Here is a 20262-nt window from a genome sequence, read left to right as displayed (position 1 = left end):
TCCCTTGCCCTAGAAGCTGTTGATAGCTAGAAGATGTTGATACAACTCCCAGCCAGTCTACCCGTGACCACGGACGTAATGTCATGTCCGAAACGTCGGGTTAAATATAAAACGTAAGTTTTACGCGATTAAGTCCCGTTTTAATTTAATAATATGAGTGAAGATCGTGTTAGTTTAAATCACTATGACATAGTTCTACAGTGGCCTAGGGTTCCAATTGGTTGACTGTATACAGTTATACAATAAAATTCTATTCTATTCTATCGATACAGGTTATTCAGAGCAAGACGCTCAACTACTGGCCATAGATGCACTTCGCGCCAGCCACCATCCCCTAGCGGTAGCTGTCAATAAACGAGCTTGGGCGCGCACTGTTCGATATTTGAAACTGGACCCTAAGGCATTAGTGGGACTCTATGCTAATAATCTGAAGAATGCTTATGTCTGCGGATATACGCCTAGTGAGGTTAGTATTTTAAACTTAATTTTTATTCTTTTTAGTAGTCAATTTCAAGACCTAATAATGTATTGATAAAAAAAATTGCCAGTAATCTAGAAATAGGGCGATTTTTTTTATTAGACTTATATTGACCAGGATATAGACCGTGATTACCTTTTTGATTTTTGTCGAGCTCCCGATATTTCGACGCAGTTGCATGCATCATGATCACGGAAAACTGACGAAGGCGGGTGGATGTTAAAGTTGCATAGACAGCGCGCGATCTACCCTCCTTCGCGCGCGTCGGCTGCGTTCACTTTCAGCGTTACCACTGGTCGCATTCACACTCGATCAAAAAGGTAATCACGGTCTATATCCCGGTCAATATAAGTCTAATGAAAATAACCGTGAACCATTCAAAACTCGATTTTTTTTAATTCGTAACTGCATTTAAATATACGGATGTCATCATCCTCCTTGCGTTATCCCGGCATTTGCCACGGCTCATGGGAGCCTGGGGTCCGCTTTGACAACTAATCCCAAGATTTGGCGTAGGCACTAGTTTTTACGAAAGCGACTGCCATCTGACCTTCCAACCCGAAGGGTAAACTAGACCTTATTGGAATTAGTCCGGTTTCCTCACGATTGTTTTCCTTCACCGAGAAACGACTGGTAAATATCAAATGACATTTCGCACATAAATTCCGAAAAACTCATTGTTGCGAGTCGGGGTTCGAACCCGCGACCCCCGGAACGAAAGTCGCACGTACTTACCGCTAGGCTACCAGCGCTTAAATATACGGATGTACTCATGTTAAATACTTACGACACGATACACGGTCGACGGATGGTGCACGGAGTATAGCCGCCGCGAACATCATGCCTGATGACAAGTCTCCAAATGACTTGACACATATCGCCGATCGCGAAGTATTATCGTGAGTACATCCGTGTACCCGTGTGGTGACAGGTTAAGAATTTCACCATCCCCTTTCTTCCCGTGGGTGTCGTAGAAGTCGACTGTGGGATATGGGTTGAATTGTGGCGTAGGCGAGAGGCTGGTAACCTGTCACTGCAATGTCACAATTTGGATTTCTTTCAACCCCTTTTTGCCAAGAGTGGCACTGAAACTAGAATAGTTCATGTGCACTGCCTACCCCTTTATGGGATACAGGCGTGATTATATGTCTGTATGTACATCTGTATGTATGTCTTAGTGAACCATGTTTTTTTTATAAACAAATATTTTCATACCATCAAGTTTTTCGCAGACGCTTTCCAACGTGGTATCAACCCTATCATCATGGAGTACTGACGTGGCCGGTGCGGCAGTCTCCACAGCGCTCAGAGCCTTACAAGATCCTGCGCTGTTAAGGGTGACTCGTCACGAGTACTTCACCTATCTGACGGGAGAAGGCGAGCTGTATGACAAGAGCTGTGTGCCCGGGTAAGTACATATATTCCTGGACTCTTTCCACCGTGGCATCAACCCTATCATCATGGAGTACTGACGTGGCCGGCGCGGCAGTCTCCACAGCGCTCAGAGTCTTACAAGATCCTGCGCTGTTAAGGGTGACTCGTCACGAGTACTTCACCTATCTGACGAGAGAAGGCGAGCTGTATGACAAGAGCTGTGTGCCCGGGTAAGTACATATATTCCTGGACTCTTTCCACCGTGGTATCAACCCTATCATCATGGAGTACTGACGTGGCCGGCGCGGCAGTCTCCACAGCGCTCAGAGCGCTGCAAGATCCTGCGCTGTTAAGGGTGACTCGTCACGAGTACTTCACCTATCTGACGAGAGAAGGCGAGCTGTATGACAAGAGCTGTGTGCCCGGGTAAGTACCATAAGTTTGGTAGACAGGTACACTCCCGACTAGGTAAAACTGGTCGCCATATAAAAATAAATGTCCCTAATATCGTCAGAGTTTAATTTTGACTACTATTAAATGTAACCTTCTTGTTGACAGCAACGAAGACAACAACGCAATGAACCTAAAGCGCGAAAGCAAAGCGTACAGCTATAAAGAACAGCTGGAAGAATTGCAGCTGCGGCGCGAGCTGGAGGATAAGCGTCGGAAAGAGGGCAAGCTCAAAGAGGTACACACTGCACAATATTAACAAACCGTCAACCTTAAGCACTGGTCCCACCAAACGCTGTGCGAATGGTCGACGATCCCAAACTTACGGGTGGTATTGAACCCTTAAGTCTAAGGAGAAACTTCGCCTCTGGAAGGAAGGAGGAACACTTTTCATCATCGCACCGCTCGCCATCGACAGGGCGCTCATCCACACACCTTGCAACCTAAATTGTCGCGTACCGTGCGGTTTCAGAGGAATTTCCTCCCGCGGACGCTCCGGCTGTGGAATGAGTTCCTTGCCGAGGTATTCCCGATGAACTACAGTATGGGGTTCTTCAAAAAAGGACTGTAAAAGTTTCTAATGGGTCGGCAACGCGCATTACGGTTACGGTGACCGCTTTCCACTTCTGGATGAGATTAGCCCAGGACCGGGATAAGTGGCGTACACGAAGGGAGGCCTATGCTCAGCAGTGGGCGATTAACGGCTCAAAAAAGATGATGATGATGATGATGATGACCGCATTCCATCAGGCGGACCGTATACCTGTTTGCCACCGACGTGGTATTAAAAAAAAGCGAGTAAGTGATGAGATATCGGCAATAGAAACGAACAAAAGGTGACGAACTATAACTCGCTTGCGCTATCATCGTTGAGTTTATAGTTGTATCAGACAGTGTGATCTGGGGGGTTACCATGACGTGCTAAAGCCGTTCAGTTTAGGTTGAGAGAGAGGGACGGAGCTATGTAACTGCTATAGCTGTGTCCCTTTCTCTCAACCTAAACTGAACGTCTTTAGTACGTCATGGTAACTCCCCTGGCCTTTGAATTCAATAAATAATTAAATATGTCAATTTTACTGTTAAAACGCAAAATTGTGACAAATGGGGGTTGGTAACAGTCTTCAGGTAAATATTCCTCATATTAAACATGTAAAATCGGGTAACTCATGTAAAATTTATTTCTTTATAAGGCGAATAATAGATAAATAGAATACTCTTTATTGGCACACCTCAGCAAAAGATACAGCGGAGGCAAAACAAATGATTATAAATAGAGGCAGACAACAGGCGGTCTTATCGCTAAAGAGCGATCTCTACCAGACAACCTTTGGGTAGCGGAAATAAAAAACATAATCAAAATCATAATCAATAATCAGTGAGTGCTATATTTAAAATCTTATTTATTTTGTAGGCTCCACTATCGGCGAAGCAGAAAGAAGCAATAAAAGCACAACTAGCCAAGGAGAGCGCTATACGAGAGAGACTAACTTGTGTGAGTATTAAACACAGGGTTTATTATTTTAGGTTATAAGTAGGGTGCATTAGGGTAATTTCGAAGCACAGAAGTGCTCGGGTAATTTCGAAAGGGGAATCTTGATATGATGGAAATAATGGTGACTTTTATCTGACTTTCGAAATTAGACGACCTTCGAAATTACTACAGTGCACCCTAGATACTGTGGATTTCAGTCATAAATGCTACAAATTAAAAAAAGCGTTAATTTTGAAAGAAATACTCGAGTCATAATTAATGTGTTTTTTTTTTGTACCAGCATCTAATCTAAGGTAACCTTTTTGTTTTTCTAGCTAAACAGCCAAGTAGAAATCGCCGTCCGGCTGCTAGAGGCCGTGGGGTCCGGGTCCGCGCACGCCGTGTGTCTGCACGCGCGCCGCATCGTGCCCGCGCTGCTCGGCGCCTTGCGCTCCCCGCTCGGCGCGGCTCCCGCACTTCAGGCGCACCGCAACCTGCCGCTACTGCCGCCGGCGTTGAAGGATCAAGTGCACGCTCTTACTGTGAGGTGGGTAGTGTACATAATACCCGCCCTGCTACACCGCGTTGCGCTCCCCGCTCGTCGCGGCTCTCGTGCGTCACGCGCACCGCAACCTGTCGCTACTGCCGCCGGCGTTGAAGGACCAAGTGCATGCTCTTACTGTCAGGTGGGTAGTGTACATAATACCCGCCCTGCTACACCGCGTTGTGCTCCCCGCTCGTCGCGGCTCTCGTGCGTCACGCGCACCGCAACCTGTCGCTACTGCCGCCGGCGTTGAAGGACCAAGTGCATGCTCTTACTGTCAGGTGGGTAGTGTACATAATACCCGCCCTGCTACACCGCGTTGTGCTCCCCGCTCGTCGCGGCTCTCGTGCGTCACGCGCACCGCAACCTGTCGCTACTGCCGCCGGCGTTGAAGGACCAAGTGCATGCTCTTACTGTCAGGTGGGTAGTGTACATAATACCCGCCCTGCTACACCGCGTTGTGCTCCCCGCTCGTCGCGGCTCTCGTGCGTCACGCGCACCGCAACCTGTCGCTACTGCCGCCGGCGTTGAAGGACCAAGTGCATGCTCTTACTGTCAGGTGGGTAGTGTACATAATACCCGCCCTGCTACTAGTAGAGGAGTGGAATGAGAATTTGTATGGGGGGGTCATAATAATTCCCACAGAACCGAAGTTTGGTTTTTTTAGTTCTTTGTGTGTGTCTTTTTGACATACTAAAAATATAGTAAAATATATTTATGCAAAATGAGTTTTTTCGACCGCCAAAAGTTGTATGAAAAATTACTATGGAAAAAAAATCCTAAAATTTAAAAATCGTCTCTGGTATCAACTCATGGGGAATTAAGCGGCAAAAACTTTTATAGCGTAGATGTTTAGCAAAAATATAAATATTTGTCAGTATTTCGGTAAAATAAAAAATGATAAAAATCATAAATTTGATGAAAGGAAGTAATTAAAACATAAATTTCAGCAATTTAATTTTTTGTCATAGGTACCACACCATGGTAAATACGGGTACGATCCGCCTGGTGATAAGCAGTCACGGTAGCCTATGACGCCTGCCACTCTAGAGCCGCCACATGCGCGTTGCTGGCCTTTTAGGGTACCTTTACACTAGAGTTGCGCTACGTGATAGTGTTTCATATCCACCAATCATGTTCACTGTTCACAAAGCGTAGCGCTAGTGGGAACGGGTTCGACTAAGCTGATTGTGGATATCAGACGCATCCATAATACATATCTGGTGGAAGGGCACCCTTAAGTCCTCAGCTAGCTCGCAGACTAAGGAGCGTCCGCGGGAGAAAAATCCTCCTATTGCGATAACCGTATTTACTCGTACCATAAACTTGTTCAATATAAGTACATAAATTGTCGCATCCCAAACAAAAACTATCGATAAAGCATTATATCGAACACGAGAGAAAACCAAAACCTAATAATCATTGGTTTTCTTAGTCATAAATCTGTGCATCCACACACCCTGGACCCGTATATGGTCGCACACTGCGGCTTCTTCTTCAATCTAGCGTTTTCCCGGCCTAGCGCCAGGGTCCGCTTTCCTGCTCAGTCTTCTCCACTTTACCCGGTCTTCAGCATTCTTAGACATGAGATTGTTCTCTTGCATGTCCGCTCCCACGACGTCCAGCCAGCGCTTCTTTGGGCTACCGGGGCCGCGTGACTTAGAGCCTTGGACAGCGAGATTAAGGCATCTGTTTTCGATGTAGGCTTAGGAGGATTTTTCTCCCGCGGACGCGCCTTATCTTGCGAGCTAGCTTAGGACTGTTAAGGGTGCCTTTCCACCAGAGATGTGTTATGGATGCGTTTGATATCCACAATCAGCTTAGTCGAACCCGTTCCCACTAGCGCTACGCTTTGTGAACAGTGAACATGATTGGTGGATATCAAACACTATCACGTAGCGCATCTCTAGTGGAAAGGTACCCTAATGGGCCAGCAACGCGCATGTGGAGGCTCTAGAGGGGCAGGCGTCATAGGCTACCGTGACTGCTTATCACCAGGCGGATCGTACCCGTATTTACCATGGTGTGGTACATATGAAAAAAAAAATACTTTGCTGAAATGTATGTTTTAATTACTTCCTTTCATCAAATTTATGATTTTTGTAATTTTTTATTTTACTAAAATAGTGAAAAATTGTTATATTTTTGCTAAACATCAACGCTATAAAAATTTTTGGCGCCTAATTCCCCATAAGTTGATACCAGAGACGATTTTTAAATTTTAGGATTTTTTTTTCATAGTAATTTTTCATACAAATTTTGGCGGTCGAAAAAACGCATTTTGCATAAATATATTTTACTATATTTTTAGTATGTTAAAAAGACACACACAAAGAACTAAAAAAACCAAACTTCGGTTCTGTGGTAATTATTATGACCCTCAAGGCTATATCTCCTCTACTATACACCGCGTTGTGCTCCCCGCTCGTCGCGGCTCTCGTGCGTCACGCGCACCGCAACCTGTCGCTACTGCCGCCGGCGTTGAAGGACCAAGTGCATGCTCTTACTGTCAGGTGGGTAGTGTACATAATACCCGCCCTGCTACACCGCGTTGTGCTCCCCGCTCGTCGCGGCTCTCGTGCGTCACGCGCACCGCAACCTGTCGCTACTGCCGCCGGCGTTGAAGGACCAAGTGCATGCTCTTACTGTCAGGTGGGTAGTGTACATAATACCCGCCCTGCTATACCGCGTTGCGCTCCCCGCTCGGCGCGGCTCCCGCGCGTCACGCGCACCGCAACCTGCCGCTACTGCCGCCGGCGTTGAAGGACCAAGTGCATGCTCTTACTGTGAGGTAGGTAGTGTACATAATACCCGCCTTGCTATACCGCGTTGCGCTCCCTGCTCGGCGCGGCTCCCGTGCGTCACGCGCACCGCAACCTGCCGCTACTGTCGCCGGCGTTGAAGAACCTAGTGCACGCGCTTACCGTCAGTTATCACATTATAGGGATGCGACAGGCTGTTTGTACATAATACCCACCCTACTAGACGGTTAGGTAGGCGATTCCGTCAGTCGGTAAAAAGAATCTAGATGCACTTTCAACGTCAGTTAGGACACTAGACTAGAAGCTTACATACGTTATACACCCACCATGTTGGACGTCGATCGAATAGGTGCACCGCTGCCGCCAATCGCGCTAAAGGACCCAATCTATGCCCTTATCTTCGAGTATCACCACTATTCACAAACTTACGACTGCCTCTTTCACTTTTTGATTGCCCTATTTACTATGCATTCATTCAAAGAAATTAACGTTAAGGTCAGATATTGGGTACAATAAGTAGACAAAGAGGATCGAGTATTAAAGAGAGTTACAGTAACTCTCTTTAATACTCGATCCTCTTACAATAACTGTCAAAGTAAAATGTGTAATCACAGTGCATAGACTGCCATCTCTCGACACAGGCTTAAAACTTTTGAACCTCAGTTTTGACAATTTAGCTTGATATGTTTTAAAATGTCAAATATTAATATTAGCGCCATCTAGCCGAGCGTACCCCACATGTGTATCGCCATCTAGCTCACCGTACCTTTTTCTGTATGGTTTTGGGGTACGTTTTTTTCTTAGACTTTATCTGTCTATACGAAGTTTTATAGGTCTTTGGTAGACGTAACCTATCTATCTATCTATCGATAGCAGCCTCTAAAGCGCCCATCTTCGGACATAGGCCTCCTCTCCATTCCTCCACGCTTGTCGGTCCATTCACATAACCATAGACATAACCTATACCTCTGTCAAAAGTCTATGTAGTCTATGTAATGTCTATGTAGTCATCAAAAGCGGACCTCAGACTCCCATGAGCCATGGCAAATGCCGGGATAACGCAAGGAGGATGTTGGATGAATCTATAGCTCTATGGTGTACTACAGCCTCTAATATTTTCAGGTTACACAAACCTCAATGCGACCTGGACCCAGCGTGGGAGGAGGAAGACATAGATAAAGCGACCATACGCACCATAAACCTAATACACGAGACCACGGTCGGCACTAAGGAACAGCTGGGGAAACCCCTTAACGCTCCAGGGTTTGTTATGTCTTCCCTCTACTTAAAATAGGTGAGTTTTTCAATGCTTTTAATCTTTTAGCGGTCAAGATTAAATACATTTCAAGTTTACACTATTGACACCTGTGCCAAGCAAAAAAGAGTCTGACTAAGCGATCCGTATCATAAACCTAGTTCATGAGACCATATTTGGCACTAAAGAGCAACTGGGGAAGCCGTTTAACGCTCCAAGGTTTTGTTCTGTCTTTCCTCTGCTTAAAATAGGTGAGTGTTGTCATCATTTCTAACCCTAAAGAGTTGGCAACTACCAAAGAGGATCAAGTATTTACACAGAGTTACTGTCAAAGTAAAATATGTAATCACAGTGCATAGACTGCCAACTCTCGTCACAAGCTTAAAACTTTTAAACCTAAGTTTTGACAATTTGGCCCATATTCTTAGCTTGATATGTGTTAAAATGTCAAATATTAATATTAGCGCCATCTAGCCGAGCGTCCCCCAAAGGTGTAACGCCATCTAGGCCACGTACCTTTTTCTATATGGTTCTGAGGTACGTTTTTTCTTAGGCTGTAGTTGTCTATACGGAGTTACATATGTATTTGCAACTACTCAGCAAAATCAGCTAATACCAGTACTACCCCGGCCTCTATGAATTTGTTTCCCACCAAGTTGCTTAAAAGCCTTTGGCTGCTCACAGTGTGCCATCTTGGCCATCGCATTTGCCCATAGCCCCTTGGTACTACCCATGTCTTAACGTTTCTTCATTATTTATTGCAGGAATGTCAGTAAACGCAGTCCGATCAGATACAAGCACCATGTTAGCTGGCCTAGCAATAATCACCTCACACGCGGCGTTACGAGGGACGTCACCGCTGTTACAACCTACTCTGTTCCCCACCGACCACATGTTTAGGACGCTAGTCGAACTTGTTGGTGAGTACCGAACTAGAATAACTATACTAAGGTAAAAAATATACAACTAAAATAAAAAAAAAAAAAAAACTTGACATAGTGGACCGTTTTTCATAAAACATGGCTAAGCATACTCCTGACTAATTCAGCTTTCAAATAAAAAAATAAACAAACAAAATCGATCCATCCGTTCGGGAGCCACGATGCCACAGACAGACAGACACACACACACACAGACAGACGAGACAGAGCGATGAATTTTAGTATTGCCTCACAAAATATTCAATTTCCCGCTTTAAATTGTAAACCATAGGCTGGTTTTAGTATCACGCATACCGACAGCGCGGAGCGATCAGGGGCCCATTTCTCGAACGACATTAGGCTAATATTATTAGTCCACGAACTTTCAAATCGTATGGGTTGCCATGACAACACACTAATATTATTAGACTAATAACTTTCGAGAAATAGGCCCCTGCACCGGACTAATAATATTAGTAATACATATTATGTATTAAATTCAGGGAACGTTTTAGAGTGACGCCGACGGGTCTGTGCTGTGCGGATCGCTTAGGGTTGCAAAAACGGTTTTTTTCTGGCTTGAAAAAAAAAACCTTAAAAATACAGGTTTTTTTTTCTGGAGTAGGTATATTTTTTTTTCTAAAGGACGAAATCTCAAAATTTTGCGAAACATTTAATACTTTTATTCGGTTTTTTAGACAAAGTTAACTATTAAACGAATTTAATTTAATAACTTTAATTTCTGATTTTATAAAACTGATATTTACACAATCTGTAGTTAGTAGTTGTCGCTATTTACTGTTGGCAACACCACCGCCTCTCCACGCTCCACGCCTCATCGGGGATTCCCCAAAAAACGTTTGCATACTGAATGTTTATCGAATTAAAATGTACGTTATTGTTATTGAAACGTTACAAATCACGAAAAACCGTTATTGTCATATTATTTGTTTGTATTTAGAACAAAAAACCATAGTGCTAGGTTTTTTTTTCATGTTTTTTCTTTTCATAATTCTGAAGAAAAAAAAACATTTGTTTTTTTTTCTATTTGCAACCCTAGGATCGCTCCGCGTGACGCCACAACCAGCCTAACGGATCTGCTGGGGACTGGACAGTGAACAGTGTTCACATCGTAAATTATTATTCGTGGCTAAAACACCCTGTATATCATTATGTCATCATTTTTTTTGCAGGAAGCACAAGCGGACGTGTACAAACAGCGTGCACGGTGGCTCTATTAGAAACTGGCGACATGGCCTCACGGGCACCGATCACACACGAAGACGTCGTCTGTTTGCTGGCCGGTCTGCAGAGCCCTCTAGAGGTGAGTTCTCCGATAAAAACACTAGCTTTATATTGTTCGGGTTATATACGATGATTAGTTTTGTGTTTTGGTCGACCTCCCGATCTTTCGACCCAGCGCCGTGCATCACAATTACGGTTAAAGTCTGCCCAGAAATAAATGATTATTATAGAATTTATAGACGTTAAACTTTAGTAAGACATGTTTAAATATTTAATCAATATACGATTGTACTCACGTTATTTTATCACGACTGTTGCTACATGTTTCGAGTCATTTGGAAGACCCGTCATCAGGCATAAACAAGGCTCGGAACCGGTTTATTTTTTAACGGTTAAAACCGGTTTATTTCGATTTTACTCCGAACTTTTTAAAGAATGCGAACGTTATGAGAACTTTATTTTAACCGAAATAAACCGGTTTATTCGACGAGCGGCGAGACGCACCTAAATACCTACGTTCACGTAGCAAGTTTGTTGTTTGGTTAGAACAGTATTACCTATCATGCTGCGGAATAAACTGATTTATTTTGTTCTAAACCGGTTAATCGAACGAAACTGATGACTGATTTATGAAAGAGTTCTCCTAGAAACCGGTTTAAAAATAGCGGTTTTTAGAGCGAAAACGAAATTTAAAGTTTTGTCCGCAAGTACATGATAACGGTTTGAATATTTAACCGGTATCCGAGCCCTGGGCATAAGTGCTCGCTGTCGCTCGCACGGAGTCTAGTCGCGATAAAATAACATGAGTACAGTCGTTTGTTTAAATAGTTGATCTCACGAAAGTTTATATAACGTCTATAGTCGAGCGACCTCCTTCACTTGTCAAATAAGATGAATTTCCGCAGGTCGTCCGCGACGCGGCGCTGCGCACGCTCCTCCGCGTGTCGACGCGGTTGCCGCCACTCTTCGAGGACAAGGACCAGGCGCTGGAGATTAGCAAACGGCTGCTGGTCGCCACTTTTGACATCGCTGAGGATAATAAGTGAGTTCTATTAAATACAAACTGCCCAATTCCAAACATAAATGTCAAAAATCTGGGTCCAAATGACATTATAACATTCTTGTTGTTGCTAATAACGCTAACGCTTATCTTCTTAGAAACAAAAAAATATCAACATAGTATTTTAAGCCCTAAGTATCAAAATCGCAAACGGAACTGCGACACACAAATGCGAAAAACTCTTTATTCCAATAACTTTATCGTAATATTATGTTCAAATGACTTTACGTCAAAGTGAAAAGCGAACGAATATAGAAGGAATGGAGCTTTTATCAGTATATAATATGTTTCAATTGGTAAACATAAGTTTATTCAATAAATAGAAATACCAAAATAATAAGCAGCATTAGACTTATATTGACCGGGATATAGACCGTCATTACCTTTTTGATTTTTGTCGAGCTCCCGATATTTCGATATTTTGATGCATGCAACTGCGTCGAAATATCGGGAGCTCGACAAAAATCAAAAAGGTAATCACGGTCTATATCCCGGTCAATATAAGTCTAATGAAAATAACCGTGGATCATTCAAAACTCTTAATAAGCAGCATTTTTATTATTTTACTCGTATTTACATTAACTTTAAAAACACACAGGTGTGTCTTCTTCACCTTGATTCTGTGAATTGCACCAGCGGGGATGAAAATCGCTGTCAACTTCGCTTTGAATGACTAGAAAATAGTTAAAATAGTATGTTATTTATGATCGACAGAAAGCTAGCCGAAGAGCTGTGGACAGCCGTCCCAGAGGCGCAAGAATGGAGCGTGCGAGGAGAGATGTTCCCTCTCCTACTGGTAGAAGTACAACACCCAGCGGAGCCTGTACAACGCGCCGCCGCCGCCGCCTTGGCTCATCTAGTACACATTACGTCGAAAGAGAACGGAGCAACGGAACAGAAAGAGAAGGAAATAGGTATGAATAGACTACTCTTAAATACTAGTAGAAGTACGACAGCGGAGCCTGTACAACAAGCCGCCGCCGCCTTGGCTCATCTAGTACACATTACGTCGAAAGAGAACGGAGCAACGGAACAGAAAGAGAAGGAAATAGGTATACATGCTTTTCTTACTTGAAGCTGGAAAAAATTGTCGAAGGGCAAAGTTAAAAAAGAGTATGTACCTAGTCTGTTAATTTTTTTTATTGTATCTTGTTTTTTTTTAATGTATGTTAATTATAATGTTTTGAAAAGAAGTGGCCCGCCGAGTTTCTTGCCGGTCCCATATTGGGACTGAACTCACGGCTACTGGATTGATACTCCAGGGCTCTACCAACAGCTACCAAAAGCTCATCCCCAGTCATAGATACACTATATAGATCAATGGTACTCCTAGCGACTACTACCGTGAAAATATTACGTCTTAAATAGTTACTGGAATTCCAAGACATATTGGAAATTCCACCCATGGTAGTGATTTTTCCCCCTTAATTTTATTTTAGTCATGAGTTACAATATTTTAGTTATATTAAACAAATTTCGACTATTTCGTATGCATTTTGGGCGAAAACTTAACATTCACTAAAGAAGATTGCAGCAAAGGACCAACTTTCGTGACGGATCACGCGTAAACTATAAGTGCTAGAACCAAAGTGTTAATGAATGATTTGTAGTAAATTTATTAAGGATTATTCATATTCATATTCATATTCATATTCGTTTATTGATAATAATTCCTATTACATGTCATTTTAAATTTTATTATAATAATACATTATAATTATCTATTAATAAGTTATAAATAAGTGTATTACAAATTAAACCAAAAATAAAATATTATTATCTATAGTTAGTTACCTACATTAGGTACTTACTAAATTAGTAAATTCTGAAAAACTGTAGAAAGTGTGCTCGATAAGCCATCGTTTAAGCCTAGTTTTGAAACTGGTCAGTGACGGCGCATCAGTGACGTGTGGTGGCAAACGGTTGAACACAGCCGGGCCCATTACATGTGTGAGTTTTGCGGATTTTGCCAATCTATGCTTGACCCCCACGAGCTTTTGGGCATTACGTAGGTTTCGCCCATGGACATCCGCTCCACTTGAGTATTCGTGAAAGTGACAACGCACGTATGTAGCCACTTGAAATATTACTAGGGAGGGCAGGGTAAGTATCCGAAGATCCTTAAAGTAAGGTCGTGCGGACGTGCCTTGACTCACCTGCACAATCGCTCGGACGGCTCTCTTTTGCATACGAAAGACACGCTCCCATTCGGCAGCGCGTCCCCACAGCTCCGTGCCGTATTGTAGGAGAGAGTGTACGGTGGCAAAGTAACAAGATCGTACCACATTTATGGGCACTACTCTCGCTAGGCGGCGCAGGGCAAAACAGGCGCTCGCTAGCTTATTACATAGTTTGCTTATGTGCGATTCCCATTGCAGTCCTCTGTCCAGTTCGAAGCCCAGGAATGTGGTAGTCTCGACCTGATCAATTTGGATGCCCTCGACAAATACTCCAAGATTTCTTGGGCCTCTTCCCCCTAGGTGGAAGTGGAGAAAGTGGGTCTTCTTGAGGTTTAGTACTAGGCCGTTGGTCCTAAAATACTGTGACACCTGATTTGCGGCTTTATTCAGGCATTGCTCAAGGTTGTCGATACTAGGTGCACACACTACCACAGCTACATCGTCGGCATACATATACACTTCTCCCTCCAATATGGCTTCTGGAAGATCATTGAGGAGTAATGAGAAAAGTATATTTGATACCGACGACCCCTGGGCAACTCCCATTGTGGTAGATATAGGCTCAGATCTTACCCTGCCACCATCGGCCACCACGACCTGTGACCGGCCGTGCAGCATATCACAAACGAGTGCGTGAGCCTTACCTTTGATGCCATAGTGGCGTAGCTTGGCAGCGAGTACTCCGTGGTCAGCAACGTCGAAAGCCTTCGACAAGTCGCAGCACAACACTGCGACCTGTTGGCTATGTTCGCGAGCACTCATAACCCGGCGCACCAACTCACGTGTCATTGCAAATGTAGAGCGGCCGGAGCGATAAGCGTACTGACGCTCGGACAGGGCATCGGTCGCTGTCAAAAACTCCGTTAGGCGCAAACTGAGGCCGTTCTCGAACACCTTAGCCACCGCCGGTATTATGGATACAGGTCTGTATGAGTCAATTTCTTCTCTTTTTCCCTTCCCCTTAAAAATTGGGGAGATTTTACTCACCTTCATAGGGGAGGGAAACACACCTTCTAGGATGCATTGATTATACAGACCCGCTAGAACAGGTGAAAGGGGAGCCGCGGCGATGTATAAAAGTTCCATGGATATTCCATAGAGGTCTTTCGTAGTCTTATGCGGAATTATTCGTGTTATTATAGAAAAAACCTCATCTGCAGAGAACGGCCGCAAGCGGATACTGCGGTCAGCGGGCGCACGTGCTAGGTTAAGTGCAACTCGCACGAGCGGCAAGTCAGCTTTCGGCGCGCCACACGCCGCCGCTGCGCACGCGAACCGTTCATTCATCGCGCTCGCTGCTGCCTGTTGGGAGTCGAACCCCGCCCCGCTCGAGTTCACGACAATATCGGTGAAGTCAGTCTGAGGTCGGAGTGACGCTTGACCTCGTTCCTTGTTAACAATTTGCCACATCGATTTTGAAGCATTTTGGCTCTTTGAAATAAAATTCGCGTAGTGGTCATATTTACTCTGCCTTACTAGCTCACTATATTTTTTGTGCGCAATTGAAATAATGTTTTTCAAACGTTCGTCAGAAGGGAATAAATTGCTAACTTTAATTATGTCAAAAAGTAATAATTTTGCATTAAAGATGTCATCAGATAACCAAGTCTCCTGTTTTCGATTATAGATATGTTTTAATGGGAAACAAATGTCATATTTATTGTTGATTATGTTTATAATAGACGTCGCTATGTCGTCAGCAGTCCTACCTCGACGAGTCCACAAATCGCTCCAGTCGATGCTGTAGATGGCATCAATAAAGCTAGCTCGGTTCGCATGGGAGTATGCGCGCGCCAGCCGCCTAGGCGCGGGCGGTGCGCCCGCGCGGTACTCCACCTCGCAGCGCACCGCGAGGTGATCGCTAATGTTGGTAGTCACGGGGGACGCATGCGTCGCGCCGGCTTGGCAGCTAGCGTAAACATGATCCAAACAAGTAGAAGAGTGGCCAGTAATCCGTGTGTTAAAATCTACTAAGCAGTTAAAGTTGTACACGGCTAATAAATCTTTTAAGTTTTTTTGTGTGATGTCATTGCCTAACAGATCAACATTCATATCACCAACGATAATACAGTCTTTTCCATATTCCCCGACCTTAGCGAGCACACTTTCTAAGTGATTCATAAAGTCATTAGCGCTTATCATGTTTGTTCTATACACACAAACAACAATTAAATTATACTCTAACAATTCTATTGCAGATATCTCACAATATAGTTCAACAGAGAGTTGTTGCAATTCGGTCAGTTCTATAGCTCTAACATTCTTTTTAACAAAAATACAAGAACCCCCGTGAATATGTTTCTTTCGGGAGAAAAAGGACACTAAATAATAATCTTCTAAATTTATGCATGCTATGTTATTATCGGTTAGCCAATGCTCCGTAATAGCTAATATGTCACAAATCAATTCGGATTTTAATAATACCTCTAACCGTTCAGTCTTATGATTAAGTGATTGAACATTTTGATGGCAAATAACAATCTTACGGGTGGCCGGTGCGTCATACTCATACGTCACGTTGCGATTGCAATTGCTGGCGGGCAGCAGGCGCACGGCCTTATCGTGCGCCGGCGGCGAGTCGACTGCTAGCGGTAGGGGATCCCCGCCCCGAGCGGGGGCGCACGAGAAACCAGTCCGTGAATCTGATGCCCGGCGGCCACACAGTCGGCGTAGTTATTTGTTCGTATAGGCTCTCCGGCATACCTATAACAAATGCCGCGTGCCGGTCTGTTTTTATGTTGCGTTTTTCGACTACGTAGTCATTTGATTGAGCCACTTTGCATAAAAACTCGCGGATTTGGTCTTCAGTAGTTGTGGGTTTGAATGACCAAGCCTGAATATATTTAAGTCGTTCGACAGACTGAAGGCCAGAAACATCACAGCCGGTCCCAATGAATACAGACGTTCTAGGTTTGCGGTTTTTATGTTTTTTGTTTTTAGCGACTATCCATTTCTCACTCTCAATAGTCTCAGTAGCCGGTTCGTGCTCCACGGTTGCATCACAGTCGTTACCCGCTTGTGGCGTTTCAACTAGCGAGTTTTGTGGCTATTAGTGGATACTCCCCTTCAACTGAGGGGGGACTGAAATCTTCTCGAGGCTGAATTAGAGCCGGCGTAGCTTTATTTGACGTTCATATGCGCATTGTGCTATGCCTACTTGGAAAATAAATATTTCATTTCATTTCGCTTTCGTTACAGGACAGCAGATGGCGCCCATGACACGCGCTGAAGTGCTCCGTGCACTGCAAGACATTTACTCAGAGAAGTTACCGGTATATAACAGTTCTTAATATAACATATTAGTAATAAAATAACACCTTACTCGTATACTTGCTTTTACATGTCAGATTACAATATTATGGGACATCTAATATACCATATCCATAAAAGTGAATTCAGTAATTAATTAATATTGTATATGGTCTTCACTTTCCCTTATTCTAAAGAAAATACCATTTTTAAACTATAAATCCTGTGGTTATAATATCTCGTAGCAAACCGGTGATGATACATCCAGCTTTTTTGAATTCCGTTAAATTTGACACGTCGTTAAGCTATATATTATAGGTCGCTCTTTGCTGAATTCGAAAAAACAATTGTATCCTTTTTACAGATGATCCCCGCCAAACTCGACCAATTCGGCCACGTAGTAGAAGAGGCGGTCGACGAATGGGGCGCCCGCCGCGGCATCGGCCTCGCACTACTCGCCCTGGCTCCGCATCTGCAAGCGCACGACGTTCCTGACGCTATGCGGTTCTTCGTAGAACGAGGGCTGGGAGACAGGGCCGAGAAGGTCCGAGCAGAGATGTTGAATGCTGCTATGGCTATTGTGGAACTACATGGCAAGGTTAGTGACCCTTATATAGTCTAAACCCAATATTGAACCGCGAGCGTAGCGAGTGGTTCAAAAAGTGGAATCTTGAGCGTTGCGAGGGTTTCAAGGCACGAAGGTTAAACAAACTTTGCCGCCGAATGAAACACAAAATTGTTCACCACACCAACACGAACAAAATACTGACTACAAAACATCAAACTAAATCAAATCTAGCAATTTCTTCAATATTTATAATTCACCACATATATATATATATATATATATTTTTAGTATGAATAGGTAGACGTTTGACCACGATCACACCTGATGGTAAGTGATGATGCGGTCTACGGTGGAGCACGCTTACCTATGGATATAAGCGTACGATATCCCTGACGCTATGCGCTTCTTTGTGTTCTTTCTCAATTTAAATGTAAGATATGCGGACGTTTATATCGCTCCCGGATAGATCTATCTAGTCACGAGAGAAGTTGTCTCTCGCATTCAGACGCTGTTTAAATCATCTGTCAAGATGTACGAGGTCTTATGATGATGATGCGCTTCTTTGTGGAAAGAGAGCTGAAAGATAAGGCCCAGAAAGTGAGAGAAGAGATGTTGAATGCTGCTATGGCTATTGTGGGACTACACGGCAAGGTTAGTGACCTTTATACAGTCTAGAGAAACTTACTACTCGCCTTAGCATTTCATCTTAATGAGACAAAATGTGGCTTTTTGTGAGTAAAGGGTCCTTATTCTTTAAGTGTAATAAGGACCTTTAGTCTATAATTATTGAGCCTATTTACAGATTGCAAACTCGCAGATGTGTGCAGGTTGCCTCTCTATGTTTAACCAAAAAGTTTAATTAAAATAACAACACATTTTCTCATAAAATGGTACTTCGCACGTGACTCGTAAAGTTGATAGATAAACATAAATAATGACAAACAAAATACAACTACGAATAAATAATGTTTATCAATGAACTTGAACACACAAGGGATATTCCAAGTGCGCACGCACTAACGCAATACCTGTGCGTCTAATCTCACCTAAACCAAACCGGCTAAGTCGGACTTGCGCCTTGAGGGTTCTGTACCTAACAAAAAATTTTCATAAATTACTAAAAAATAATTAATATATATAATTCATTTCGATAAGCTGTGAGTCGCTTCTGTAAGCAAACTCGTACCCGTTTACACTAGAAAGTTTTCAACTTACGAAAGTAGTCAAAACTTACCGTAAGCTGCTTACCAAACCATCAGACTATTTGAAGGACAAACTTGTTTGGGAGAATTCCAAAATTGTAACTTTAGAATAAATAGGCATTAGTGTACTAGTAATAAGTGTAGTAGTTATTAGTAAGTAATAACAGTTGTTTTAGTTGTATGGAAAAACCTGACGGACATAAGTGTATCTTGCATACCTATATAGGAAATAAATAAATATAAAAAAAATATATATATTTACATTTGAAAGTTTTGCATAAGTCGCTTACGTAAGCGGTAAAACTCACAGTTGTAAAGGCCGCCTTAGCAATATCCCCTTAATTGAAAGAAAACTTAATTCTGCTATCACAGCTACATCGCTACCACAATTAAAACACACAAACTATCTAATTTCAAGCCAATAGAGCCAGTAGCCGTAGACGGGAAGAACACGCACGAGTGATCTGAAGGGTTCCGTTTTTCCCTTTAGAGGTGCGAAACCCTAAAGATACACGTATTTTGTTTAAGTGCGCACGTACTTTGCCCTACATTGCTAATCTAGATCAAAACAACACGGATCCGATTCAATGTTACGATATACGCCATTAATAATCCTAATCAGATAATCGATTAAATTAATTATCGATTAAGAAATTAATTGCATGTAAAAAATACGCAAGTAATTATAACAGGTTAGCACTGATTGACTTGCACGTTATCTATTCGCGGATTAGCAAAGGAAAGTTCTAGTTTACGATTAATCCTAATCAGTTCAGTTTACAAGTTACTGACATGGCTTGCAAAGTCGCAAGATTTTACCTGATGTTCGTACAGACTGGTTCGACAAGGAATCACAGAAAGTAGAAACACTGTAGTGTCTCCCTCTTTAATGTTATGATTTGAAAGAGACGGCCATGGAGAATAGAGGTAAGGAGGAAAATCTGTCGAAGTAGAACAGTCGCAAAAATGACCGGCTGAGGCCTTTTAATTGCAGTTACAAATCTCTCCGCTAGGAGCGCATGACTCTCAGTGCTCAGCGACGTGACATTAGACTTGCTTTTCTGTAGGCTGATTTCCTCGAACTGAGCAAATCAATACGTTATCTCTATTCTTCATGGAGACGATTTGCATCTTTTTTCTAATTTTTTTGTGGACTGGGAGAAGTCAAACGATATCACACGACTTCGTTTGGACGTATTTATGCAAAATGGAACCAACCCACATGAAATCTTCATTCAAATGTTTACTTCTTTGTTTAATCAATAAAGATCGATATTCAAAATTATTCATCCTTGGATTGGTTCCATTTTGTATAAATACGTCCGTTTCACTTGGCGCTAACGCTTGCGTGAACGACGATCGCGCGTCAGCCGCCGTCGCGTCGCATATTATTCATAGTTCATAGACATCGCCCACCTAAGACACTTTCATAGAGATCGAAGGTTTGATTTCGTCGCTTCGCATCGCATCGCCTTCGTGTGCCAAGCCACGGCGTAACACGTCG

At 43.1% G+C, this 20262-nt stretch overlaps 1 protein-coding gene across 1 annotated transcript in view; it reads left to right on the top strand.

Annotated features, from left to right (window-relative positions):
- Positions 1-20262, top strand: part of LOC125227994 (eIF-2-alpha kinase activator GCN1) — a 104376-nt gene that overhangs the window by 9828 nt on the left and 74286 nt on the right. Inside the window, exons 12-23 of the mRNA XM_048132431.1 lie at positions 273-466; positions 1711-1886; positions 2411-2540; positions 3714-3794; positions 4109-4320; positions 8202-8368; positions 9099-9254; positions 10448-10578; positions 11405-11541; positions 12274-12473; positions 16938-17011; positions 17353-17586. Coding sequence (XP_047988388.1) covers positions 273-466; positions 1711-1886; positions 2411-2540; positions 3714-3794; positions 4109-4320; positions 8202-8368; positions 9099-9254; positions 10448-10578; positions 11405-11541; positions 12274-12473; positions 16938-17011; positions 17353-17586 — 1892 coding nt within the window. The remainder of the gene's footprint in view (positions 1-272; positions 467-1710; positions 1887-2410; positions 2541-3713; positions 3795-4108; positions 4321-8201; positions 8369-9098; positions 9255-10447; positions 10579-11404; positions 11542-12273; positions 12474-16937; positions 17012-17352; positions 17587-20262) is intronic.

The sequence above is a fragment of the Leguminivora glycinivorella genome, chromosome 7 (assembly GCF_023078275.1).
Source record: "Leguminivora glycinivorella isolate SPB_JAAS2020 chromosome 7, LegGlyc_1.1, whole genome shotgun sequence".
Taxonomy (NCBI): domain Eukaryota; kingdom Metazoa; phylum Arthropoda; class Insecta; order Lepidoptera; family Tortricidae; genus Leguminivora; species Leguminivora glycinivorella.
The sequence above is the reverse complement of the archived record's forward strand: the minus strand, read 5'-3'. Positions and strand labels throughout refer to the sequence as shown.